The sequence below is a fragment of the Phalangium opilio genome, unplaced genomic scaffold (genome assembly GCF_054372755.1).
Source record: "Phalangium opilio isolate 3A_F unplaced genomic scaffold, DU_Popi_V2 ptg000209l_1, whole genome shotgun sequence".
NCBI lineage: Eukaryota > Metazoa > Arthropoda > Arachnida > Opiliones > Phalangiidae > Phalangium > Phalangium opilio.
In genome coordinates this window covers 13433865-13451681 of record NW_028324217.1, presented here as the reverse complement: position 1 = coordinate 13451681, position 17817 = coordinate 13433865, and the positions used below count along the sequence as shown (strand labels likewise).

Here is a 17817-nt window from a genome sequence, read left to right as displayed (position 1 = left end):
ATATCGGTATGTATTCATTTTCCGCCATCATGAAATTGAATTCTGGGTAAGACTTTGAAGATCCTTCTATGATGTTTGAATCAAAAAATCCGTCTAATATATCCAAAAGAGCTGCACCTTTTTGAGTGACCGGACAAAGAGAAGCTTCCCGAAGCTGAGGATCCAACGTGCGTGCGATTGATGTTGGTAGTATTGGTGAGTGATGCAAGTTCCATCTCGAGGCCGTTCCCATATTAAATGATTCCCGAAACACTCCGACCATACTATCCTTACATAAATTAAAAAGTGTAGGAGGATTCATACCTTCAAGTTGCTGCGACTGTCGTCGAGGTATAATCTGTAATGCTCTGTAGAAAAATTGATGGTTGTGTACTGAAAATGTTAGCTATTTATACTAAAGTTCTGTAGCGTAGTTTACATACTAGGGGAAATCAACCCGAAACTTACAGTTGAAATAGAACATGCGGTTTAATTTATTGCTATTTGCTCCAAACCTACATACTCAGGGAAATCACCTCGAAACTTAGTTGACATAGACCATGTAGTTTAATTTATCGGTATTTGCTTCAATCCATGTTTGCTCGGGTGTTATTTTGGAAATCATGAAGGTATTTTATAGAGAAGGTATTTTATGAAAATAGGGTTAATTCGGTGAAATTACAGCACAGGAGTATAAAATGAAATAAAATTTCCACTCATGTTAGAACAATTCCATCTTTATTTATCGTGAACACTGATACCTCTAAAGGCAATGGGGAGCATTGGTGTGCAATATACATTTCAAGGAAGAAGAATACAGAGTTATTTTGAGAGTTACGGAAATGCACCAGATATTTTCAAATTTAATCATTTTATAGAAAGAATTTAACCATAAGACAATGCACGTATTCCATCCCCCAAAATATATCTCTTGTTATCACAGGGATTTAAGGAAATCTTATTTTGCGATATTGTAAACAAATCGTGTTTGGTACTCATTATTCGTTTCATTGTATTTACAGAGATTTTTATGTTGAATAGGTTCTCAAGATAATCCGAATGACATATGTTTTTTAACAATTCGCTTAGAAATTCCATTCAAAGCTTGTGATAACACTCACAGTTTAATGTTTCATGAAGTTCATTATCACATGAGATCCAATCACATGAATAATTATTTCGCGAATAAGTATTTCGCAGACTTTCTTTAATTAATAAAACGTTTGTAAGTTCTACATTTTGTAGGCGAGGGATAGTGTTAAACGCTAAACAATATTTGTAGAATCTCGAATAAAAAGAAAATGTTCGAATGATTTGGGTTTCTAATTGTTTTACGTAGGTTTAATGTAATTAATATTTTAAGCCCATTTTAAAACCTTATCTTTTGGTCATTTAAACAACCGCCTTATCTGGAAGTTCATATCTATATATAAATAACTATTTTATTATATATTCCTATTTATGTTTATCTTAAGACTATATATTTAAACTACGAGATGTTTATAAAAATTAAACAATAAAACACACATAAAGACATTAAAATTCATTAGAACTGCAATAAAACTCTCTACAAATTGAAAATTACAATAAAACACACCAAAATTATAAAAGAACTCACTAAAATTACAATAAAACACACTTAAATTACAATAGAAAACTTAAATTACAACAAAACACACTATAATACACTAAAACTACAATAAAACACATATAAACACACTAAAATACGCTAAAACTGCAATAAAACACACATAAACACACTAAAATACGCTAAAACTGCAATAAAACACTCTAAATACACTGAAAGTTCAGAAAATACACTAAAACTATATAAAACACTCTAAAATTACAGTAAAAAACTTAAATTACAACCAAATACACTAAAACTACCATAAAGCACACTAAAACTGAAATAAAGCACACTAAAATACACTAAAACTGAAATAAAACATACTTAAAATACACTAAATCTACAATAAAACACTCTAAAACGTAAAACAAAGCACTAAAATTCATTAAAACCGCAATAAAACATTGTAGAATACACTAAAATTACAATAAAACGCGCTTCAATTACATTAAAACACACTAAAATACGCTAAAACTGTAAAAAAACACTCTAAAATACACTGAAAGTGTAATAAAACACTCTAAAATACACTGAAAGTACAGAAAATACACTAAAACTATAATAAACAATCTAAAATTAGAATATAACACACTTAAACTACAATAAAAAACTTAAATTACAACAAAATACACTCAAAATTACAATAAAGCACACTCAAAATTACAATAAAGCACACTCAAAATTACAATAAAGCACACTCAAAATTACAATAAAGCACACTAAAATACACTAAAACAGCAATAAAACATACTTAAAATACACTAAAACAACAATAAAACATTCTAAAACGTAAAACAAAGCACTAAAATTCATTAAAACTGCAACAAAACATTGTAGAATACACTTCAATAGGCGCGATGGTTGGAAAACTACTCGAAGTTGCCGAAACGTTGCTTTGAGTCTCCTTTCCTTGATCCTTCTTTTGATGTAGAAGATGGTGTTTTTTTAAACTATCTTTACGTGTGAAAGATTTGTTGCAACTTTCACAACCGAATTTTTATTCTCATGTTTACTCAACACGTGACGTTTTAAAGGGGAACTCTGCTCGGTTGGCGCCCCTTTAGTGAAACTTTCCTGTGTAGCTCCAAACGCCGAGAAAATGTGCTGCCGCCTAGGCGAAAAAGCTTGCAACTCAGTTTATTTCTAACGAATTTTCTACTCCCCCCTTTCCCCCATCCGTTACCGCACCAACGACGAAGCCACGCTTCCTTTAGGTTCGCCAAACCCCCCTTCCCCCATGGATGATGCCCGCGCCACGTGACCGTTGATGGTAGGGATAGCTTAAGAATGTTAAACGGGGGGACGAAAAACGCCAGACTGGGTTTTCTTTTTGCCCCTATATAGAGTAGTGGCACTCCATGTTAATTTCTCATAGAGCGTAACGTAGCCAAAGGCAAGGAGGTGCCATTACTCTAAAGTCTTACTGCCATGATTATCCTGGGGACTGCGGTACCAAGAAGGGGTTCGGAGTTTTAAGAGGGCAAAGGTTTAAACTGAAACCCCCTAACATTGCAATACTATTAAGTATTTTCTCTGTAAGAAGGAGGTACCTCCCCCCCTTGTTTTTTCAAATAAGGGCAGGGTAGCTTCGACCACCTGAATAAATTGACAACCAATCACCTATAGTTGATTCCTTTATTCCCTTTTCCCAATGCCATACACACGCCTTTCAATCCATTTTCTCACTCTCCATGTGCTAAAGGCTAGTAGCTTTGAATAGAAAGGTCTTTTATAAAGATTCACTATTTTTTTCGATTCGATATTTTTAACTTAAAATGAAACTATGGAGACAAATATCTATACTCCTGTTTATCCGCACTTGAGAAACCGTACTTGCCATTATATATTGGCTAATGCTCCTCAACTTTTACAATACTGTCAAGTGAGGTTGAACAAGAGTATATAATGAGCATTTTTATTTATTTCTTGGAAAAACTGAAAAAGTACATTGGTTTGAACGTTCTTCAAACGAAAGGGACGTGATCCTTCTTTATATCCTGTGAACACCTGACGTGAAATGATTTGGTTATCCCGATCTAATTCCTTATATCGTGTGATAATTGCGAAGTGTTTCGAACATACTTCTTTCTGAAATGAAATGACTCGTTAATCGCTTTACAATTACCTTTGCCATGTGTAATTGGCGAGTTGTTCTGGGTACAAGTGGCGATTAAATAATGTTATAATCACTGCAGTAACCATAATAGTGAGTTCACTGCTCGCGGGAGGCTAGCCAACTCGCACTGAATCTAGCGGGGTTTCTTGGCGCCAAGGAGGATACCGCAATGGTACCGTATTTAATTTCCGAAATGGTCTATACGGTAGGTAGCAAGGCGGATTTAAAAGAGAGGAGGTTCAGAGTCAGACAAAATGCACGTAGTCCGCAGTTCATAAAATTACACTGTGGCGTTCCCCAGTTACCATGATTACCACGACCCCCTCATGGCAAGAGAGCGTACGTTCTCACCCATGCGTTCAAGCCCCCTTTTTCTAGCCTCATCAGCTTGTTTATAATTTTGAATATTCCTCGTTTGCAAGAACGATCACGTGACGTGCGCCTTTACCAACGGCTTACGCGCCGATGCATGTTTTTATTTCCACATTTCCAAAACGAGTCTTCTCTCTTATTCATCCTCCTTGCTTTTAGCGAGCCGGCACAAAAATTTTCCAACACCATCACACCTTTACCCCACTCAAAGTAACGAAGCAAGTACCAGTCCATACTACCCCTTAATGCCAATAAGGATGAATACATACATCTCCTTTGCTAATTACTACCTGGTATTATCTATCATTCGATGTTGCTAACAAAGACCAAAATTATTTTGCAATGTGCTAAGGTTGTACAATACCCAACAATGGTCTAAGGCTGTGCAGTGCATGACGCATAAGTTTTTTCTCCTTTCCTAAATCGTAGAAAATGTCTTTAGCCTACCTATTCTCTCCCAAACCTGTCGCGATTTATGGATACAATAGTTTGAAGCGCTACACCCTTTCCCTCTTGAAGCTGGCAGTTTAACAGCTCTATGATTAGACACGGTTATACGAGAAAGAATCACAACATTGTATAGAAAACCCTGGTTGTAAAGGCTTGTCTATATACATGTACAGGTACACAAACTGGTTCTGATGTTGTAAGACTGAAATCAGGCCCGATATAGAGTAATGGCAGTACTACCTATGCAAACGGCATACCTCCTATCTCTTAGCTCAGTGTCATGCCCCTACTGGGCGCGTACAGTATCCTCTCTTACAAAAGCGCGCCCAGAGGGAGGGATACACGGTTTTCACCCCTCTCTACCACCATTAGTCTATACACTGTATCCTCAAAAAGTTTTTATAAATACGAAGTTTGAAAAAATATTCTAACTATTGCGACTGTCCACTTAAAATATCGCGAGTGTCCACTTAAAAATTAAAATAACGCGAGTGTCCACTTAAAAATTAAAATAACGCGAGTGTCCATTTAAAATATCGCGAGCGTACATTTAAAATATCGCGAGCGTCCATTTAAAATATCGCGAGCGTCCATTTAAAATATCGCGAGCGTCCATTTAAAATATCGCGAGCGTCCATTTAAAATATCGCGAGCGTCCATTTAAAATATCGCGAGCGTCCATTTAAAATATCGCGAGCGTCCATTTAAAATAACGCGAGTGTCCACTTAAAAATTAAAATAACGCGAGTGTCCATTTAAAATATCGCGAGCGTCCATTTAAAATATCGCGAGTGTCCACTTAAAAATTAAAATAACGCGAGTGTCCATTTAAAATATCGCGAGTGTCCATTTAAACTATCGCGAGCGTCCATTTAAAATATCGCGAGCGTCCATTTAAAATATCGCGAGCGTCCATTTAAAATATCGCGAGCGTCCATTTGAAATATCGCGAGTGTCCACTTAAAAGTTAAAATATCGCGAGTGTCCATTTAAAATATCGCGAGTGTCCATTTAAAATATCGCGAGCGTCCATTTAAAATATCGCGAGCGTCCATTTAAAATATCGCGAGCGTCCATTTAAATTTTGCCAGCGTCCAGTAACCCAGTTCAATTTCACTTTGGTTCTCCCAGTGTTACTAAGCCAAGAGGCTGCAGGGAGAAAGGCTAGCAGTTCAGTTTGAATTAGTACTTGACCATCTTGGCTGACGTAGAATGCCTCACAATCACAACATGGCACTGAAGATAAAGCTGAGAGAGGGAGCAACTTCTCCCACCCCAATAATTTCAAACATTATTCACACGTCCTGTTAAATTATCAGTAACGTCCTGGTGTATACACACTATTTAAAAGTCACAAAATGTTTAGTCACTAATCTTTTAGATTGGTCAAACTTAACATTCGATTTTTACCTCATTTTATTTTTGATGTTCATTACCAAACACCACTAAAATAATTTTCCTGATAAAACAAAGCATGAATTAAAACCAGGCATGGATATAGTTTTGATGCTTTTATTAATAGTTACCTATCATCTTCATATAAAACAGTTCCGAACACAATTGACTTCATGCGATATGAAGAAAGCTCAATTCGTTTCTTACTAACCGTCTTTCTGAAATCCCGTCCCGAAGAAAGATACCTAACCGATCGCTAAACGCGCCAGGCCCCAAGCCCCCAACCAAACCAAGTCGAATGATTTCTCAATTCCGCGAATTTCCCCTCTCCTATGACTATAACAGCATAGTACAAAAAAAAAAGAAAAATTCCAAGAATAAAAGAAGTTCCCAGGTGCAAAAAAGAAAAACTGCTCCTCGCTGTCACGAAAGAATGAGGAAAAGGGGTGCAAAATGGACTGCAAGGTTTTGCGCTATAGGCGAGCTTCATTTATATTGATACGTGGAGTCCAGGTTGAGGGGCAAATAGAGTCTTTGTAACCCACGTGACGCGATTCATCCACTCGTAGGGTATGGTCCTTTTTTCAAATTTTAGGCCACCGCCTCCAACGCGAGCGCCATCTAGCGTTCTAGATCGGTGATAAACGTCGCCGACGCTACCTTTAAGGCGTCTATCCGACTGAATTCCGCGAAACATACGGTGCAGGGAAACATTTTCACGTTCTAACTAAATCCGACTGAATTCCGTGAAACATATGGTGTAGGGAAACATTTTCACGTTCTAACTAAATTGAATGTTTTGTTGGGGTTTTATATACCCTAGTTGGTGGATTATTGTGGTGGAGTTGATTATTGAAGTGGGTATATATTCTAACTGATTAAATAAAGATATGACATTGTGGTGGAGTGAAGAACGTATTATTTACTCACGTCATTGAAATTCCTTTTCACTTGAATATATTAGTTTTCAGATAGTGCAAGCTTAAGGACCACTTATTTCAAATTAATTTATCTTACAAACAAATTAAAGTAGTATACAAAAGAGTCTTTCGCGCCAGTGACACCCTGTTGACACCTGACACCCTGTTGACACCTGACACCCAGTTGGCGCCTGACACCCAAATTGGCGCCTGACACCCTGTTGACGCCTGACACCCTGTTGACGCCTGACACCCCGTTGACGCCTGACACCCTCTTGGCACCTGACACCCAAATTGGCGCCTGACACCAAGATGGCGTCCTCACGCCAGATGGTACTGTTGGTACAGTTGGCGACTGACACCGAATTGGCGCCTGACACCAAGATGGCGTCCTCACGCCAGATGGTACTGTTGGTACAGTTGGCGCCTGACACCGAATTGGCGCCTGACACCAAGATGGCGTCCTCACGCCAGATTTTTTGGCGGGGAAAACCAGGGGAAAGCTTGACACCATGTTGACTTTGTGAATGGCGTGGAAATTTTCAATTTCGGCGTGGAAAACCAGGGGAAAGCTTGACACCAAGTTGGCGCCGTTGCCGCTGTTGACGCCGTTATCACTGAAGTCGCTTCAATCTCCCCTTTGACGCCAGATATTCAATGCGCGCCTTATCCTTATTGACTTTGATAAGGGAAAACATATGTTAGGCTTAAGACTAAGCGCCATATTTCCACAACTTCTCCTGAAACTAGAATTCAATTATGGCGCCAGATATTTGTGGGCGCCTTATTGACTTTGACAATGTGGCGGGGAAATACGTATGGAAAAATACGCGACCAATGGGGGTAAATAAGTGTGGGGAATTTTTCGTTTTCAATGGCGTCTTCTTATTTTCAAATCAATACGTTACACTTATCTGTCTAAAAATATCTAGGTATATTGGCTCGAATTTCTTAAATACGGCGCTGGAACCGTTATCTTAAATAGTATCCCTACACCTGCTTCAAATAGCGTATCATTAACGTAAGCCAAAACAGAGACGTACAATACAATGTGTTTGACCTAAAATATATTATTGGAATACACTATGTTAGGCTTAACATTTTTAACGAAGTAGGCGGGGAATATGAACGGAAAAAAGAGTGTTCGGTTTTCGGATACGACGGTGTACGTGATTCCTCAAGAGGACAGGGTGAACCATGAATTTCGTAACCTGCAATGGTTTAGAATGCAATTAAAGTGTAAATACGAATACATATTATCCCCGATATTGGAGTTGAAAATTGAACTTTTCGCTAACCCTTGTCTTACACGCGACTCGAGGCTTTCTACGTCACGTTAACTTTCGACAACGTGGTGGGAGGGGGAAATTATATATGTTAGGCTTAGAGATTAAGTGTCATATCGTCGTTCGTCAACGTGTTTGAGGATACCATGGTAAATACCCGGGTTCAGAGCGTCACGGTAAATTCCCGTTACGTCGTTGATTGAGAAAATACACCCATCATATCTTGGGTTATCGTCTCGCGATAAGATCCTATAAAAGACGCGGTAGTTTAAAAGATAAGTCATTTTACGACTCTTCAAGCTTTTCACCCCAGCTAACGATATCCACGTGTCATCACTTAGAAATGGACTCAGTTAAATTGTAAGTATGTTCTTAACAATATAGTTAACCCTTGCATGTCCATTTGTATCCAGACTTATAATTAGAGTATTCGGTTAATTTTTTCTCCATCAGGGACGGATCAAAAGCGTTCTCCGAAACTGACAATACGCCGGACACGCCTTCCTGTCCTATCTGCTGTAGTGAGGATGGTAGAATGAATTCACCCATTACTTTAGAAGCCGCCGTTAGACGAAACAACTTAAGACGAATTGAAAAATTTGGTGCTATCGGATGGGATAAAGATTACGGAAAATCCGAAAGGACTGCAGATCTCGAAACGGGGGATTTACTAATAAACCCCATACCGAATGAAGTCTATAATGTAGACGATGGTGAAGGTTATATATGGCAATACGTTAATGGCCCTAATATAAATTTTGGTTTGAAACACTTAGCGATGTACAGATTACTAACTTCTACAGTACAATTACCCGCAGGGTCATTAATTGACATGTATGCTAGACAGTTTCCATGTATCATAAATAAGAAGACCCATCAATTCAAATTGGAAGAATTTGCGGGAGATACTATCCTCGAATTTCCCGTACACCTCACACCACACAAAATGTACGGAATGCCAAACCCAAATATTTGCCATTTAGGGAGTTGTCACCCCCGCAATGAGGGGGAATGTAAATTTCGCACCTTTTATTACGGTGGATACGAATTTCATTGTCCATATCAGTACTTGAGAGTTCTGAACTTAGCTCTTCATATGTGTATGTTTATGGTATACAAAACTAACAAAACCGTAAGGAAAAATTATAGTGATGAAAACGACCTAGCTACGCATTATATATTCAAGGCCCTGCAGATTTGCAGGTTAGCCAAGTGTCTGTGTGATAACACTCACAGTTTAATGTTTCACGAAGTTCATTATCACATGAGATCCAATGACGCGAATAATTATTTCGCGAATAAGTATTTCGCAGACTTTCTTTAACTATGATTACCCCCGATCGGTTAAGCGAGGGAGTATAGTGTTTCAATAAAACGTGTTTGAAAATGCTGTGAAATTAATAGTTTAAACGATGTTAAAGCGCGAATAATAATTTCGCGAATAAGTATTTCGCAGACTTTCTTTAATTAATAAAACGTTTGTAAGTTCGACATTTTGTAGGCGAAGCATAGTGTTAAATGCTAAATAATATTTGTAGAATCTCGAATAAAAAGAAAATGGTTGAATGATATGGGTTTCTAATTATTTTACGTAGGTTTAATATAATTAATATTTTAAGCCCATTTTAAAACCTTAAATTTTGGCCATTTATTTAATTTTCAGCATTAATTCACATATCAAACGATATATATCAATAATAAGTACATCTGACATCACTAAAATACAATGAAACCCGGGAGTATTATTCACACGTACCCATCTCACGGTCCATGAAATCTTGTACATCACGGTATTCTTGGCTTGTTAAATCATCCATCTCGTCGGAATCTGGGAAATGCTCAAGCATGTGGATGTTCAAAACATCAAGGTCGTCAAACCATTTATCGCAGATGTAACAAGAAACTTTCGGAGGCGGTGTGTCAGGCAGCGTGATGACATCTGGTTGGTCATACTCTTTAATCGCAGCGACACACTCAAATCGATCCATGAGATCATGTAGGGTCTGATTTTCCTGGTCTGTTAAGTCATCGAGGGTAAGGATGCAGGAATGCGACGAGGTAGGAGGGTTGTCACCGGCAGGACGGAAAGAATCAGGAACAAAGGGGTATGCAACCCCAGACGTCACCTTAGACCCCTCAAGTCCATCCCCTTGGGCTGAAAGGACATTTCTATGGTCGGGTATACAAATAAACGGAAATATAGATTAGAATGGTGGAATGTTATTACATCATACAATTACACCTTAACTAAATATACCATCACTTACTGTACGTACTTGAAAATTATTAACTTATTCGCTATTTCACAGAGTAGCCCGTCTAAAATAACGAAGTTCCTCACACTAACCCCAATCAAACCCCACATCCAATAACCCCTCATGAAATTCTACACACTAAAAACCATACCCATAAATTACTAATAAATTATTAAGTGAATTCTCTAAATATAAGTGTAAAGGGATGGGTATACATTGTTAAGAGTATACTTACAATTTAACTGAGTCCATTTCTTTGGGTTAACACGTGAATTTCGTTAGTCGAGGTAGAAAGTTTGAAGAGTCGTAAATGACTTCTTCCTTTGACCTACCACGTCTTATAAACCACCCGTTTTATCTTAGGTTTCAATTATAATCGAATAAATGCACGTGGGGAGAGGGATTGATTTATTCGCAATATTTGTTGTGTTTCGGAAATAAGATTTACATCTTGCGAAAAACGTTTTCAATCAACTTAACCACACTATTGTTTACTAGACATGATTAGAAGAAGAAGAACATTTCCATTCTTTTTATCTGATGTTTAATCATGCGCGCGGGAAGAGGGTTTGATTTCTTCGCAATATCTGTTTGTTGCGTTTCGGAAATAAGATTAACATCTTCCGATATTTGTGTGCTGTTTAGGGGAAACATATATTTATGTTCAAAAATTCACTATTTCTGTTCAAAGTTTCACTATTTCTTGTCAAAGTTTCACTATTTCTGTTCTATGTTTCACTATTTTTGTTCAATGTTACACTATTTCTGTTCAAAGTTTCACTATTTCTGTTTAAAGTTTCACTATTTCTGTTCAAAGTTTCACTATTTCTGTTCAAAGTTTCACTATTTTTGTTCAATGTTTCACTATTTCTGTTCCATGTTTCACTATTTATGTTCAAAGTTTCACTATTTATGTTTAAAGTTTCACTATTTATGTTCAAAGTTTCCCCCAATTTCTGTTCAATTTCTCCCTTTTTCTGTTCAAACGTCCCCATTTCTGTTCAGACATTTCTGCGTGGGAAGAGGGATTGACATCCTCGCAATATCGGTCTGTTGGAAATAAGATTAACATCTTTCGAAATTTGTGTGGTGTTTAGGGGAAATATTTACTTACGCGTCGAAAGAAATTGTAAAATGTTTTTCTTTTACATCAATACGAAATATCTGTCTTTCTAAACTAATTTGTTCATTCAGCGTTGATGGTAAATATGGAGATAAGATTTAAAATAGGCCTACAAATAATTAAAAATTAGCTTAAAATAATAATTAATTCAATTCTCAGAAACATATATACTAGCAGCAAAGGTACCCGGCGTTGCACGTGAGCCCATAAGTCCGTCGGGGCGATTTAATTACTTTTGCCGAAATTCTACATCGCTTTACTAATTTCTATGGTTTTGAAATCGAATTTCAAAGTTCCATAACTAAAATTCTAATGTGATATAAATGTGTTGAATACCTTATTAGCTAATAATGTATGAATTCCTAGAATATAAACGTCTTACTCCTAACCGGGATACATTAATTTATAATTTTAAATTACTTTAGTATTGTGAGATTTAGAACTCTTGATAAATTCCTAATCCTACTGCAAAAGTTTATATCGAAAACGATTTTTCAAGGTGAAAGATACGTAGTGTAAAATGGATGATTTCAAAGTTCAGACTAAATACAAGAAAATCAATGAAACACCATCTCCTCATTAACATTAATTTATGTTTTGATATTATTGCAGTTTGGTTTCTAATATGTTTATAGGTATTTACGTAATAGAGAACGTTTTCAAGTGACTGAATTTCGATAAAGTTTTGTTCACAAGAAACTAAAAAAGCGGTTGAAAGTGTCATGAAATGTCTATAATTCAATTAAAAGTATCGGCAAAACACTAAAATTGGTTAAAGTTTCGCTAAATGTTTAGTAAACGTTTCGTTATTCGACTTAAATATATCCGATATTGTTAATATATGACTATTATAAAACAGATAATGAAGTTGAATGGCGAAACGTTTACTAAACATTTAGCGAAACTTTAACCAATTTTAGTGTTTTGCCGATACTTTTAATTGAATTATAGACATTTCATGACACTTTCAACCGCTTTTTTAGTTTCTTGTGAACAAAACTTTATCGAAATTCAGTCACTTGAAAACGTTCTCTATTACGTAAATACCTATAAACATATTAGAAACCAAACTGCAATAATATCAAAACATAAATTAATGTTAATGAGGAGATGGTGTTTCATTGATTTTCTTGTATTTAGTCTGAACTTTGAAATCATCCATTTTACACTACGTATCTTTCACCTTGAAAAATCGTTTTCGATATAAACTTTTGCAGTAGGATTAGGAATTTATCAAGAGTTCTAAATCTCACAATACTAAAGTAATTTAAAATTATAAATTAATGTATCCCGGTTAGGAGTAAGACGTTTATATTCTAGGAATTCATACATTATTAGCTAATAAGGTATTCAACACATTTATATCACATTAGAATTTTAGTTATGGAACTTTGAAATTCGATTTCAAAACCATAGAAATTAGTAAAGCGATGTAGAATTTCGGCAAAAGTAATTAAATCGCCCCGACGGACTTATGGGCTCACGTGCAACGCCGGGTACCTTTGCTGCTAGTATATATGTTTCTGAGAATTGAATTAATTATTATTTTAAGCTAATTTTTAATTATTTGTAGGCCTATTTTAAATCTTATCTCCATATTTACCATCAACGCTGAATGAACAAATTAGTTTAGAAAGACAGATATTTCGTATTGATGTAAAAGAAAAACATTTTACAATTTCTTTCGACGCGTAAGTAAATATTTCCCCTAAACACCACACAAATTTCGAAAGATGTTAATCTTATTTCCAACAGACCGATATTGCGAGGATGTCAATCCCTCTTCCCACGCAGAAATGTCTGAACAGAAATGGGGACGTTTGAACAGAAAAAGGGAGAAATTGAACAGAAATTGGGGGAAACTTTGAACATAAATAGTGAAACTTTAAACATAAATAGTGAAACTTTGAACATAAATAGTGAAACATGGAACAGAAATAGTGAAACATTGAACAAAAATAGTGAAACTTTGAACAGAAATAGTGAAACTTTGAACAGAAATAGTGAAACTTTAAACAGAAATAGTGAAACTTTGAACAGAAATAGTGTAACATTGAACAAAAATAGTGAAACATAGAACAGAAATAGTGAAACTTTGACAAGAAATAGTGAAACTTTGAACAGAAATAGTGAATTTTTGAACATAAATATATGTTTCCCCTAAACAGCACACAAATATCGGAAGATGTTAATCTTATTTCCGAAACGCAACAAACAGATATTGCGAAGAAATCAAACCCTCTTCCCGCGCGCATGATTAAACATCAGATAAAAAGAATGGAAATGTTCTTCTTCTTCTAATCATGTCTAGTAAACAATAGTGTGGTTAAGTTGATTGAAAACGTTTTTCGCAAGATGTAAATCTTATTTCCGAAACACAACAAATATTGCGAATAAATCAATCCCTCTCCCCACGTGCATTTATTCGATTATAATTGAAACCTAAGATAAAACGGGTGGTTTATAAGACGTGGTAGGTCAAAGGAAGAAGTCATTTACGACTCTTCAAACTTTCTACCTCGACTAACGAAATTCACGTGTTAACCCAAAGAAATGGACTCAGTTAAATTGTAAGTATACTCTTAACAATGTATACCCATCCCTTTACACTTATATTTAGAGAATTCACTTAATAATTTATTAGTAATTTATGGGTATGGTTTTTAGTGTGTAGAATTTCATGAGGGGTTATTGGATGTGGGGTTTGATTGGGGTTAGTGTGAGGAACTTCGTTATTTTAGACGGGCTACTCTGTGAAATAGCGAATAAGTTAATAATTTTCAAGTACGTACAGTAAGTGATGGTATATTTAGTTAAGGTGTAATTGTATGATGTAATAACATTCCACCATTCTAATCTATATTTCCGTTTATTTGTATACCCGACCATAGAAATGTCCTTTCAGCCCAAGGGGATGGACTTGAGGGGTCTAAGGTGACGTCTGGGGTTGCATACCCCTTTGTTCCTGATTCTTTCCGTCCTGCCGGTGACAACCCTCCTACCTCGTCGCATTCCTGCATCCTTACCCTCGATGACTTAACAGACCAGGAAAATCAGACCCTACATGATCTCATGGATCGATTTGAGTGTGTCGCTGCGATTAAAGAGTATGACCAACCAGATGTCATCACGCTGCCTGACACACCGCCTCCGAAAGTTTCTTGTTACATCTGCGATAAATGGTTTGACGACCTTGATGTTTTGAACATCCACATGCTTGAGCATTTCCCAGATTCCGACGAGATGGATGATTTAACAAGCCAAGAATACCGTGATGTACAAGATTTCATGGACCGTGAGATGGGTACGTGTGAATAATACTCCCGGGTTTCATTGTATTTTAGTGATGTCAGATGTACTTATTATTGATATATATCGTTTGATATGTGAATTAATGCTGAAAATTAAATAAATGGCCAAAATTTAAGGTTTTAAAATGGGCTTAAAATATTAATTATATTAAACCTACGTAAAATAATTAGAAACCCATATCATTCAACCATTTTCTTTTTATTCGAGATTCTACAAATATTATTTAGCATTTAACACTATGCTTCGCCTACAAAATGTCGAACTTACAAACGTTTTATTAATTAAAGAAAGTCTGCGAAATACTTATTCGCGAAATTATTATTCGCGCTTTAACATCGTTTAAACTATTAATTTCACAGCATTTTCAAACACGTTTTATTGAAACACTATACTCCCTCGCTTAACCGATCGGGGGTAATCATAGTTAAAGAAAGTCTGCGAAATACTTATTCGCGAAATAATTATTCGCGTCATTGGATCTCATGTGATAATGAACTTCGTGAAACATTAAACTGTGAGTGTTATCACACAGACACTTGGCTAACCTGCAAATCTGCAGGGCCTTGAATATATAATGCGTAGCTAGGTCGTTTTCATCACTATAATTTTTCCTTACGGTTTTGTTAGTTTTGTATACCATAAACATACACATATGAAGAGCTAAGTTCAGAACTCTCAAGTACTGATATGGACAATGAAATTCGTATCCACCGTAATAAAAGGTGCGAAATTTACATTCCCCCTCATTGCGGGGGTGACAACTCCCTAAATGGCAAATATTTGGGTTTGGCATTCCGTACATTTTGTGTGGTGTGAGGTGTACGGGAAATTCGAGGATAGTATCTCCCGCAAATTCTTCCAATTTGAATTGATGGGTCTTCTTATTTATGATACATGGAAACTGTCTAGCATACATGTCAATTAATGACCCTGCGGGTAATTGTACTGTAGAAGTTAGTAATCTGTACATCGCTAAGTGTTTCAAACCAAAATTTATATTAGGGCCATTAACGTATTGCCATATATAACCTTCACCATCGTCTACATTATAGACTTCATTCGGTATGGGGTTTATTAGTAAATCCCCCGTTTCGAGATCTGCAGTCCTTTCGGATTTTCCGTAATCTTTATCCCATCCGATAGCACCAAATTTTTCAATTCGTCTTAAGTTGTTTCGTCTAACGGCGGCTTCTAAAGTAATGGGTGAATTCATTCTACCATCCTCACTACAGCAGATAGGACAGGAAGGCGTGTCCGGCGTATTGTCAGTTTCGGAGAACGCTTTTGATCCGTCCCTGATGGAGAAAAAATTAACCGAATACTCTAATTATAAGTCTGGATACAAATGGACATGCAAGGGTTAACTATATTGTTAAGAACATACTTACAATTTAACTGAGTCCATTTCTAAGTGATGACACGTGGATATCGTTAGCTGGGGTGAAAAGCTTGAAGAGTCGTAAAATGACTTATCTTTTAAACTACCGCGTCTTTTATAGGATCTTATCGCGAGACGATAACCCAAGATATGATGGGTGTATTTTCTCAATCAACGACGTAACGGGAATTTACCGTGACGCTCTGAACCCGGGTATTTACCATGGTATCCTCAAACACGTTGACGAACGACGATATGACACTTAATCTCTAAGCCTAACATATATAATTTCCCCCTCCCACCACGTTGTCGAAAGTTAACGTGACGTAGAAAGCCTCGAGTCGCGTGTAAGACAAGGGTTAGCGAAAAGTTCAATTTTCAACTCCAATATCGGGGATAATATGTATTCGTATTTACACTTTAATTGCATTCTAAACCATTGCAGGTTACGAAATTCATGGTTCACCCTGTCCTCTTGAGGAATCACGTACACCGTCGTATCCGAAAACCGAACACTCTTTTTTCCGTTCATATTCCCCGCCTACTTCGTTAAAAATGTTAAGCCTAACATAGTGTATTCCAATAATATATTTTAGGTCAAACACATTGTATTGTACGTCTCTGTTTTGGCTTACGTTAATGATACGCTATTTGAAGCAGGTGTAGGGATACTATTTAAGATAACGGTTCCAGCGCCGTATTTAAGAAATTCGAGCCAATATACCTAGATATTTTTAGACAGATAAGTGTAACGTATTGATTTGAAAATAAGAAGACGCCATTGAAAACGAAAAATTCCCCACACTTATTTACCCCCATTGGTCGCGTATTTTTCCATACGTATTTCCCCGCCACATTGTCAAAGTCAATAAGGCGCCCACAAATATCTGGCGCCATAATTGAATTCTAGTTTCAGGAGAAGTTGTGGAAATATGGCGCTTAGTCTTAAGCCTAACATATGTTTTCCCTTATCAAAGTCAATAAGGATAAGGCGCGCATTGAATATCTGGCGTCAAAGGGGAGATTGAAGCGACTTCAGTGATAACGGCGTCAACAGCGGCAACGGCGCCAACTTGGTGTCAAGCTTTCTCCTGGTTTTCCACGCCGAAATTGAAAATTTCCACGCCATTCACAAAGTCAACATGGTGTCAAGCTTTCCCCTGGTTTTCCCCGCCAAAAAATCTGGCGTGAGGACGCCATCTTGGTGTCAGGCGCCAATTCGGTGTCAGGCGCCAACTGTACCAACAGTACCATCTGGCGTGAGGACGCCATCTTGGTGTCAGGCGCCAATTCGGTGTCAGTCGCCAACTGTACCAACAGTACCATCTGGCGTGAGGACGCCATCTTGGTGTCAGGCGCCAATTTGGGTGTCAGGTGCCAAGAGGGTGTCAGGCGTCAACGGGGTGTCAGGCGTCAACAGGGTGTCAGGCGTCAACAGGGTGTCAGGCGCCAATTTGGGTGTCAGGCGCCAACTGGGTGTCAGGTGTCAACAGGGTGTCAGGTGTCAACAGGGTGTCACTGGCGCGAAAGACTCTTTTGTATACTACTAATTAAGTTAGTATTATTTCCACCACCTTTTTTGGTTTGAGTTGAGAAACTTC

General features: G+C 37.1%; 2 protein-coding genes and 1 long non-coding RNA gene across 5 annotated transcripts; 1 reads left to right on the top strand and 2 right to left on the bottom strand.

Annotated features, from left to right (window-relative positions):
• Positions 1 to 3510: 3510 nt before the first annotated feature.
• LOC149620722 (uncharacterized) lies at positions 3511 to 6654 on the bottom strand. The gene is made up of 3 exons (XR_016375203.1): positions 6074 to 6654; positions 5958 to 6006; positions 3511 to 5887 (listed from the first exon to the last, which is right to left on the bottom strand). It is a non-coding gene; the product is annotated as an uncharacterized LOC149620722 (long non-coding RNA).
• Positions 6655 to 7142: 488 nt separating this feature from the next.
• Positions 7143 to 9717, top strand: LOC149620721 (uncharacterized). 2 transcript variants are annotated; one of them, XM_089854318.1, is made up of 2 exons: positions 7143 to 8508; positions 8602 to 9717. In XM_089854318.1, the coding sequence occupies exons 1-2, from the start codon at positions 8492 to 8494 to the stop codon at positions 9470 to 9472; spliced, it is 888 nt and encodes a 295-aa protein (XP_089710444.1). In that variant the 5' UTR covers positions 7143 to 8491; the 3' UTR covers positions 9473 to 9717. The 2 variants fall into 2 exon arrangements, with proteins under 2 accessions (XP_089710444.1, XP_089710445.1); XM_089854319.1 differs by having other exon boundaries at positions 7147 to 8512.
• Positions 9718 to 15017: 5300 nt separating this feature from the next.
• LOC149620720 (uncharacterized) lies at positions 15018 to 17255 on the bottom strand. 2 transcript variants are annotated; one of them, XM_089854419.1, is made up of 2 exons: positions 16227 to 17255; positions 15018 to 16133 (listed from the first exon to the last, which is right to left on the bottom strand). In XM_089854419.1, the coding sequence occupies exons 1-2, from the start codon at positions 16241 to 16243 to the stop codon at positions 15263 to 15265; spliced, it is 888 nt and encodes a 295-aa protein (XP_089710545.1). In that variant the 5' UTR covers positions 16244 to 17255; the 3' UTR covers positions 15018 to 15262. The 2 variants fall into 2 exon arrangements, with proteins under 2 accessions (XP_089710545.1, XP_089710546.1); XM_089854420.1 differs by having other exon boundaries at positions 16223 to 17254.
• Between the last annotated feature and the right edge of the window lie 562 nt (positions 17256 to 17817).